Below are 9,405 nucleotides of genomic sequence, written 5' to 3'. Positions count from 1 at the left end.
TAAGTCTACACGAAGACTTAAAGACTAGACAGTCAAGTTAATCCATCCACCTCTTCCAAGCCAGCAGCCCTGGCACGCGTCCCACCCCCTCGGCGAGCTTACTAGGACAATCCAGACGCACTTCTACACACACACGCCGAAGAAACGAAGTTCTTCGTAAACTGCGGAAAGCTTAGCGGACTCGCTAAAGAAATCTGGGAACCGGAGTCGTGACTTCCAGGGCACCCCGCAGGCAGCCAAGTTGCCCGAGGACGGAGGGGCGCGAGCACACTTTATCTTTGATTGGCGGAACCGCTCAGAGTTTTCTTTATGGCGTCACCAGGTACCTGCCTGTAGAAAGGCTCCGTCGCCGTGACGTCACACCTCGCTGACCAATGAAAGGCCCGAGTCCGCGGGCCCCGAGGAGGGTTGTGGGCCCTTTTTTGTGAATGAAGCTCCACGAAAACAGCCCTCCTGGGGTCCCCAGGAGCCGCGGCCCGCCGTGTTCCCGCGCCTCGGCAGCAGCGGCCGCGGCCGCGGTGGGTGCGCGCGGCTACCCCGGGCAGCCCCGCCCGCCGGCGGCAGCACCGTCGCCTCGGCAGCCCAGCGGGTCGCGGACACCTGGGGACCGGCCGGGGGGCGCGGGCCGCGGCAGGCGGCGCTGTGGCCAGGTCCCTCGGCGGCCGCCTGAGGGAGCGGGGCAGGCGCGGTGGGTCGGGCCCCGCCTCCGGCTCCTGCGCGGCCGCCTCCTGCCGCGCTCGGCCGGCACCCGCGGTCCCCGCGGCGCCGCTCCGCGCCCCCCGCCCCGAGCGCCCACGCGCGGGGCCGGCGGGGGCCTGGGAGGGGGCGCTGGCGCGCGGGGCCATGGTCGTGGCCCCCTGACGGGCCGCGGCCGCCTCCATGAAGCGGAAGAGCGAGCGGCGGCAGAGCTGGGCCGCCGCGCCCCCCACCTCGCGGCGCGGCTCGTCGACCTCGCGGAGCGTGAAGAAGAGCCGCAGCTCTGCGTCGCAGGACCTGCGCGGTCTGGAGCAGGATGGCCTGTACCTGGACATCACCGGTGAGCCGGCGAGCGAGCTCGGGGAGGGGCCCCCGGGACGTGCGCCACCGCGGGGGGTCCCCGCCGCGCACCCCGTCGGTCGAGGCTCTCCCGGGCCCGGCTGACACGCCCCCCCGCCCCCAGCCCCGGCCGACCACACCCCCTCCAGGTGCCCGGCACCCTGGCAGCGCCCCCCACCCCACTTTCCATCTGGGTTTGTTTCGAGCTGTAACTTTATCGGTTTTGCACCCCCCTGCGCGAGCGAGCCGGGCCGAGGGTCACCTTTCTGAATTGCTGGCGTCAGGTCGGAGCCTCGGGCTTTTTCTAAGTTTGAATTGACGCCGCTTCCAGGGGTGGCGGGCTCGGTGGGCCCCCGCACGAGTCTGAACCTCTGAATCACCCCTGAGGATTCCCCGAGTGCGCCGAGCAAGCCGGCCCCGCGCTGCCTGGTTTGGCGTTGCCAGAGCTCGGCCGCTCGGTGGGAAATGGAGTCCCGCCTGGGGCGGCTTTCCCTGCCTGGCCCCGAAGCCCAGTCCTCGCCTTGAAGCTCTGGTCCCGAGTACAGTTGCCTCCCTCCCCAGTGCGCACACACGAGCACACTCCAGACCTCCTGGGGATAATCCCCTTCCAGCGTTTAAGGAAGGAATGTTGATGGCTTTGGGCAGACAGCGTGCTAATACCCGGAGTGGTCACGCTGGAGAAAATGCAGCCGGCCAGAACAGGTAGAAAAGCAGCCCTTTGCCAGCTGTTGTTTTTATTATTAGTGCCCAGCCTGCAATTCTTGAAGACTATCCGTTCAGCCTGGCAGTTGTTGGCTTTGCCAAGATTGACACTGAAACAGTGAAGGCGTTCAATATGATGCATGTGGCGACGCCTTAGGAGAGAATTTGCAGTTGTTTTCGTGGCGTGGAGCGTGTAAACCTCGGCGTGTGGGGGCTTATCATGTTTCTCGGCCTTAGCCTTTGTTATCCAGGTGAGCTGGAGTGGTCAGAATTAGAAAGTGTTCGAACAAACACAGAAATTTTGTCGAAATTTTCTAGCTTGATGGACATTCTGGAAGCTAAAACTGAGGTGTCTTGACACAAAGATGAGAGTAGGGAGAAGAGCCGAAGGGTTTCTCAGCGTGGGGTGAATGGCCTTCAGGAACGGAGGGGGTTGGAAGTGGCTGCCTGTCCTGGGGTGGCGTCTGCCAGGGTCCAGCCTTAACTCGTGACTCTCCAGGAGGTGAAGTTCGCTGGTCGAGGTAGAGACCAGTGCCACTACGGGGTGCACTCCAGGGAAGGTGACCCTGCCAAGGAGGGCTGGGGTGAAGGACCCACACTTTTCTTATGCCTTTTATTTATACCTTTTCAAGGGAATTCGGTCTAGTAACATTTAATTTTAAGGCAAGTAATGCACTTACGTGGTCAAAATTCTTAATTCTAAAGATACACTTGAGTGAAAAGTTGGTCCCAACCACCGGGTGTCTTTCCCCGGGGACAATTTAATTACCGAGTTTCTTGTTAATTCACACAGCTCTGTATTCTCTACCATAGCCAGGCACTGTAGTGCAGAGCTTGTTGTTTTGCAGTTTTTTCTTCACAGTATTAGAATGTTTGTTTGCATTAGTATATGCAGAGCTGCCTCATTTGATTTCTAATTATCACTTAGGTCAACGAAGAGAATGGCTTTAAAAATATAAAGTATGAATAAGCACATGTAGATTTGAATGTACATATGTTTGATAACCTATTTAGAGAGCTTCTTATTAATGAACATTTAGGTTGTCTCTACTCAAAAGAGGAGATTTTTGACTCAACGTCATTGTGATAAATTTCCCTCCTCCTTCATGGAGAGAAAAATGCACTGTGGCTGGCTTTTGTGAGGCAGTGAGAACTGAATTAAATTCAGAGAATGTGACCAAGCAGAATACTGAGAGAAGAGTTAGTGCATGATATAAAATCAAAATGCTGTTATTTAGATTATAAGCCCGGATAATGGAAGGCTCAACATCAATGTAAGCTGCCAAGGGGGGGGGGGAAATAAGGGAGTCCGCTTCTCCTGGGATTTCTTCAAGTGTCCCTTAGTGGTAATTTCAACTTTTTGGGAAAATGATACAAAATCAGTGTTTTGCTGTGATATACAGGACAGATTAAAGTAACTTTGGGTGCAAATTACTTTTTTTATTGGGTTTGTGGGGAAGGTCTGAGGCCTGGTCTCAGCAAATGGCAACCTGGTCCTATCCTATCAACTCATTTTGCCTCAGTCATTGTTTTCTTAATTTAAAAGCAGTGCATATACATTTTAAAGTTGAACATTACTGAAGGAGAAACATAAAGTTAGTCTCCCTCTCCTGGTAATATTTTCTTTCCCTTTAATTTTCTCTGCGTATTTAAGTTTCTTGAAATTGTGCCATACCAGAAGGAACAGTTCTTTTTATGACTGCATGGTATTTCATTGTACAGCTGAATGTTGATTTACTTAATGGTAATAAATGAATCACTGAGTTTTTCAGTCCCTCTTATAAATGGCTGCAGTAACATAAGTTACATACCTACCCACAGGTGTGACTGTATCTGTTGTGTAAACTAGAATTGAAAGTACAGGTAAAAGTATACATGGATTTATCCATTCATCAGTGGACTTTTGGGTGATTAAGAATAATGCTGTACAAGTTTCTGTTTGGACAGGTTTATCAATTCCTTTGGGTATACATCTAAGAGTAGAATTATTGGATCACGTGGTAACTCTTTAACATTTTGAGGATCTGCCATACTCTTCTAAAGCAGCTGTAACACCAGCACTCCCACCAGCAGTATACTAATTATTTCACATACTCACCAACACTTGTTACTGGATTGGGAAGATTCTTTTGCTATGGGGTTTGTTTTGTAAAAATTAATGCTTGCTGTCACTTCTGCCCACTCTACCCTTAAATCCTTAACGTTTTATTACTTTAGACCCTTGACATTTTTATTGTAAACTATTTTATCTGTCTGTTGAACATCTGTAGGTCCAAGATATTTCATGTGTACATTTAACATTGGAATGTGTAATGCCTATTTTTGTTCCTGTAGTTAAGTGGTTGCTGTTATTTAGAAGATAATCACCTTGCTACACTCATATTTATTTTGGTAGAACACATTAATGGGGGTTTTATTCCACTGAACCCCTTCAATCTCTAATTGTCATGTGCAACAACATGGAGTTTTGCCTGAGCTTTACTCCTCGTACAGTTCCAGTGCACTGTACAAAAGAAAGGTCAGACACATAGTGTAAACTGGACTGGTTTTCCCTTATCTAAAAGTGGAAGATCCCTATTTGGTATGATTTGGAAGGTTATTTTTGGGGTCTAGGAATGCTCAGATTTTTTTTCCTGTAATTTAATGGTAATAGCATTTCCAGACCCCAAAAATAACTTGCCAAGTAGCAAGTAGGAATGTTCCACTTTTACATTAATGCTAAAGAGATACTGAGTAATGATATGATTAGAATGAGTTGTTAGCCAGTAATGGAGCTAGAGGAACAGGGGAGACAAAAGAGGATTTTCAGTGGAATTGGAACTAGCTAATGCACAGTATGGGAGTAATACCAAAGAACAAAACGTTGGGTTTTTTATTTGCGTATGTACCCCCCTGAAACTAGAGGTCTAACCCTTTTTAATCTCTGTATTTCCATCCCTTAAATAGCACCCTCCATAAATAACAGTGCACATTTTTTCTTTCCTCCATATTAATACAGGAAAACATTTTTTAGACTAGAATACTACTGCAAAATCTCTGTGTTGGGTCATTTATAGCATTTAGCAGTTAGTACAGAATTTCAATTTATTTAATATCTTAAATTTCTGACTGGTAAAGAAAGTTGGCTGAAAACTATTCGATTCGTAATGGTTTGTCTTAAATACAATATTTTGGTGTTTGCTATGATGTTCTTTTAAAGAACATCGCTAATTTACTATTACTATGACAGTAAATAATTTTATTGTTGAAACTATAGTGAAGGTCAGGATTGTCATTCAAAACCCGTATTATAATGGTATATTGATACTCATCAAATAAAATTAAACATAAAACACTGCTCCCCTCACACTGGATGGCATTAGACAGAGAAAACTGTACATTAGTTCAAGAAGTATTTATTGAATGTTTACTATGTAAAATAGCCATGTTTATTCATTGTTGTAGTGATGGAAGTGTTACCTGGAGCACTGATTCAAGGAGGACATAAATTCATTTTTCTTCAAGAGTTTCATAGAGTAGATTATTGTTTCAGTAATTGCAGTTTATCAAACTATATAGTGTTCACTTTCTTGTCCATGACTTATTCTGTGTCTTTACTTTTAGATTTGTGCATGTGAGTTTATTTCCTTGGTTTATGTGCTTGCTTAATTCAGCAGCTTTACTTTTGATGATATCTTATTAGTTTACTGATTAAAGTCTAATTTCTTAGGTATTTTTGCACTGCACACAGACAGTGTTACTGCATCAATGGTCATAAAAAATGATTGTATGGAAAGATGAAGGGAAAATGGAATACTGAATTTAAAAGGTGGCATTCATGCCAGGAGTTACCAAGATTGCACACTGTGACTTCTTTGGGCCTTGGAATGAGAATGAATTTCTTCAGTTCCTGTTGTGTTAGGGAGAGCTGGAGTGAAATTTCTTGAGGCGTTTTAGGATCCTTGACATACCTTGGGAGTTGCTGAGATTGTCTCTGGGGATCTCTAAAGTGATGGATAAGTGCTTTATTTTTTTAAAGAATTTCAGGAAATCCCCTAGAATTTTCATGGTTGTCCATGCTGCCCTCTAAAGAATCCAAAATCAGAGATTTTTTTTTTAAAGATTTATTTTTATTTATGCATAAAAGAACTATGGAGTAGGCCAGAGGTATGGGGGGGGGGTGTGAGAGAGAGAAAGAGAAAGAGAAAAAGAGAGAGAGAGAGGGGGAATTCACCGAGACAGAGTGGGAAGCAGAACAGTTTCTAAAGAATCCAAAATCAGAGATAATTTTGGCCAAAGTGATGTAGTTTCCTTTTGGTCAAGCCAAGACTACTTGACTTTCATCCTTTCTGACAGATAACACTGCTTCCCAGAGTTGTACATAACTATTAAACATCTCCTATTTAGTCTTACACTACCTACGCTAGTAAATGCATCATTGTAGATGCTCAGTAAGTAGTCCCTGTAAAGTTGAATTTAGAGAGATGAATAATTACGTAGCCAATTTGGGAAAATGAGCAAACTAAGATATTTAAGGTCTTCCAGAGCACACGCTGTTTTCCAAATTGGCCATCATCACAGCCCAAATTTTCCAGATAATTCACTTATTCAAAAAATGTGTACTGGATACCTACTCAGCCAAAGTTTTTTTTCAAGTGCTAAAAATAAATCACTGCTGGATATAGTCCCTGATCTCATGGGTTCTATGCTTTCTGTGTTAATTGAGGAAACAACTCGGGGATCTAAAGGAGACCTAGTGAATAGCAGTACCATTGTGTGATTGAAGTCTGGGGAAGAAAAACTTCAGTTGTACAATTTTTGAAGAGCTAATTCTAATGGTTTTGCATGAAGACATTGGAGAAAGCTAGTCTCTGCCCACACAAGGATTGAACACAGCCAGATTATTAATAACCTTTTGGAGTCTTGATTCTCTCATGTTTAAAAATAAAAAGTCCATAGTGGTTGGGATGATGAAATGAAGGAGATATAGGTGAAATGCCTGGCGCAGTGCCTGACACACAACACATAACAAAAGATCCCTAGTCCCGTCTTATCAGTGAGCCCGGCAGTGGGGTAGGCCAGGATGCTCAAGGCAACCAGAGACAGTCATGGTTGGAAGGGCTTCAAACTCAGAAGCAAACACTTCTGCATACATGTACTTGCACAAAAGGTTCAGTGAATCAGCCCAGTGAAAACGCAGTGTGTTCCTCTCTGCTTCTAAAAGTGATGTTCAGGGCAGAAATCCTCCAGATGAGGCTGGCCCCACCTTAATAATCTTTTTCTGCCTTGGGAAAAACATAAATGGTGTCTCTTGTAAATTCCTTGTAACAGGAAGAATAAGCCAAATCATTCCTTCATTTTGAGGCTATTATGTAATTTTATTATACTGAAGAGTTTGTTGTTTAATATTAAATTGCAGGAGTCTTAGAGATGGGGAGAGCCTCAGGTAGAAGGTTATATAAAATAAAACAAGTACATTAAATGCTTTATTGATAGAATTAGAATTTTCAGAATGATTAATTTAAAGCATGATTGTGCCTAAGTAATTTGTTTTGAAAGAGTATTCCACAGATCCAAAATATTTGATTATCTGTGGTGTCTATAATTGTCAGACTGGATATATTGTTTTCTGTTTTGCTGTAAACCAAGTTGCTTTTTGAAGGACTTTTCCATGCTTAATGTGTAGCCCAGGGACCCAATTTATTTGCAAGGACTGGGAATCAGGCATAAATAAGAAATATATCTTGAAATTTTTTTTTACACTGGGAAAAATATTCAGTCATCACTTTTGTTTTCCTTCCCATTCTGTTATGGGGCAGTCCCTGGGGGAAAAGGGAATGACGTGGTTTGTGAGTCTTCACCCACATCTCTCAGTATATAGGACAAGACCCAAAGGCAGACACACAGAAAAATAAAAAGGGTTTATTTGCATAGGGAGTGAGGCAGAGAGAGCTGAGAGAAAGGAAAAGGAACAGAAAAATCTACTGACTGCATGTGGCAGGCAAGATGCTGTCTTGTGTTACCAGTAGAGTGTGTGCTGAGCAGAGAGAGATGCAGTGTGAAAGCAGAAGCCACACTAAAGCAGGTGGCCCAACTGTGCTTTTTTTTTTTTTTTTTTAGATTTATTTATTTATGCATACAAGAACTAGGGTAAAGGCCAGAGGTGCGGGCGGGTGTGGGGGTGTGGGGGTTGAGAGGTTTCACCAGAGACAGACTGAAGAACAGAACAGGAGGAATGACTGAAATGCACTGCTGAGGGGAGCAGCTGGTGAGTCAGGAGAGGTCTGCTGCGCCACATGGGTAGCTCACTGGCTGGGGATCAAACTTGTGCTACAGTGCTGGGGATAGCTTCATAGGTTGAGTCTTATTCCCTTGAAGCATCAGGGAGGCTCTGTGCTCTGTTTTTTAAAGGCCACATGGTAGTTCTACCCTGCCTCTAGTTCCCAGCAACTTTCATTCAGGAAGTCAGAGGGTGGAGTCTGGAAAGTTCCACCTTTCCATCAAGTAGGCTGTGAGCCTCACACAAAGGCTTGGAGGTTGGTGTAACAATTTCCTCACTCAGTTTTTGTCACCACTGCTGTGGTGGTGAAAGTCAGATGTCTGGATGCTGGGATGCAACCTCAAAGGGCAGTTTTCCCTAGGTTTGCAGTGTAGTCAAAGGAAATAGCAATCAGTAACAAGGCATTGTATAACAAGTGTGGAAAAGTCATCTTCCATTTCTAGAAAGTAACTAGTCCATGTCAAAAAGAAAGGGAAAAATACATCAAAAAATGTTTAAGAGAGGCTGCTATTAAAATTATTTTTTCTCTACTTCCCAGTTTCGTCAAAAAGTACAGCAAAATGTATTTGTAAGCTACATCCACTTCCAATTCATTTGATCCTTTTTTTTTTTTTTCCTCACTTAAACTCATAGGGAAGCTACTAACTAAGCAGAATTTCTGTTAGCTGTTTGGAACTTTCCATGAGGGACCTTAGATTGAACTCTCGACATTCAGCCTTTCCAGGCCTCAGAAGCCATGTCATGGTGTGGTCTCATTAGATTCCACCTGCAATATTTGTTCTCTCTGGGGTGACTAAGCCTGACAATGGAGATTAGCTTCCCTACTTCCCAGGGAGGTCTCTGACACTCTACAGATAAGGTGGCAGACTCTTTTTTTTAGCTGTTCACTCTCAAGGGAGTTGTGAGATTCCTATCAAAGTTGGGGTAATATAACCTTGTTTCCAATTCTCTATTTAAGAAGAAAAAAAAAGAAAAAGAATTAAAATTCCTTATTGACAGATACACATTACCATGAGTAATAACATTTACTACCATTTTTCCATATTATGATGGTATCAAAGAGAAAAAAATGCAAACACAATTTAGTTTTGCCCCAAGATACATTTAATGTTGTTGCAAATTATGGCCAGTTAAAACAAATTTCCCTTGAATTAAAACAAAACAAAAGAAAACATTTCATGCAAAAACTTGTTAAATTTGTGTTAATCTTCAACAATCCATTCAGCCTTATGTCAAGAAAAGTCTCAATCGTGAGTTCTGTCAATTACCATGGATTTTAAAATATTGTTGATGTCTTTCTCCTGTTAATTTTCCCAGAAACAATTTCTGCCATTGTCAAAACTGATACAACCAAAACTAAAACTCTGACAACATAAAGGACAAGGAAATTTGCATAACATCATAACTTA

At 44.1% G+C, this 9,405-nt stretch overlaps 1 protein-coding gene across 14 annotated transcripts in view; it reads left to right on the top strand.

Annotated features, from left to right (window-relative positions):
* Window positions 1-424: 424 nt before the first annotated feature.
* CDC14B (cell division cycle 14B) overlaps window positions 425-9,405 on the top strand; it is a 108,770-nt gene continuing 99,789 nt past the window's right edge. For 7 of the 14 annotated variants that reach the window (XM_037494999.2, XM_037495007.1, XM_037494998.2 and 4 more), the window contains exon 1: window positions 880-1,036. In XM_037494999.2, coding sequence (XP_037350896.1) covers window positions 880-1,036 — 157 coding nt within the window. The other 7 variants (XM_054689421.1, XM_037494997.2, XM_054689422.1 and 4 more) reach the window with 5 other exon arrangements.

Source organism: Talpa occidentalis, unplaced genomic scaffold (assembly GCF_014898055.3).
Source record: "Talpa occidentalis isolate TD23 unplaced genomic scaffold, MPIMG_talOcc4v2.1 talOcc4.7, whole genome shotgun sequence".
Lineage (NCBI taxonomy): Eukaryota > Metazoa > Chordata > Mammalia > Eulipotyphla > Talpidae > Talpa > Talpa occidentalis.
Note: the sequence above shows the minus strand (reverse complement) of the source record. Positions and strands in the feature narration are given on the sequence as shown.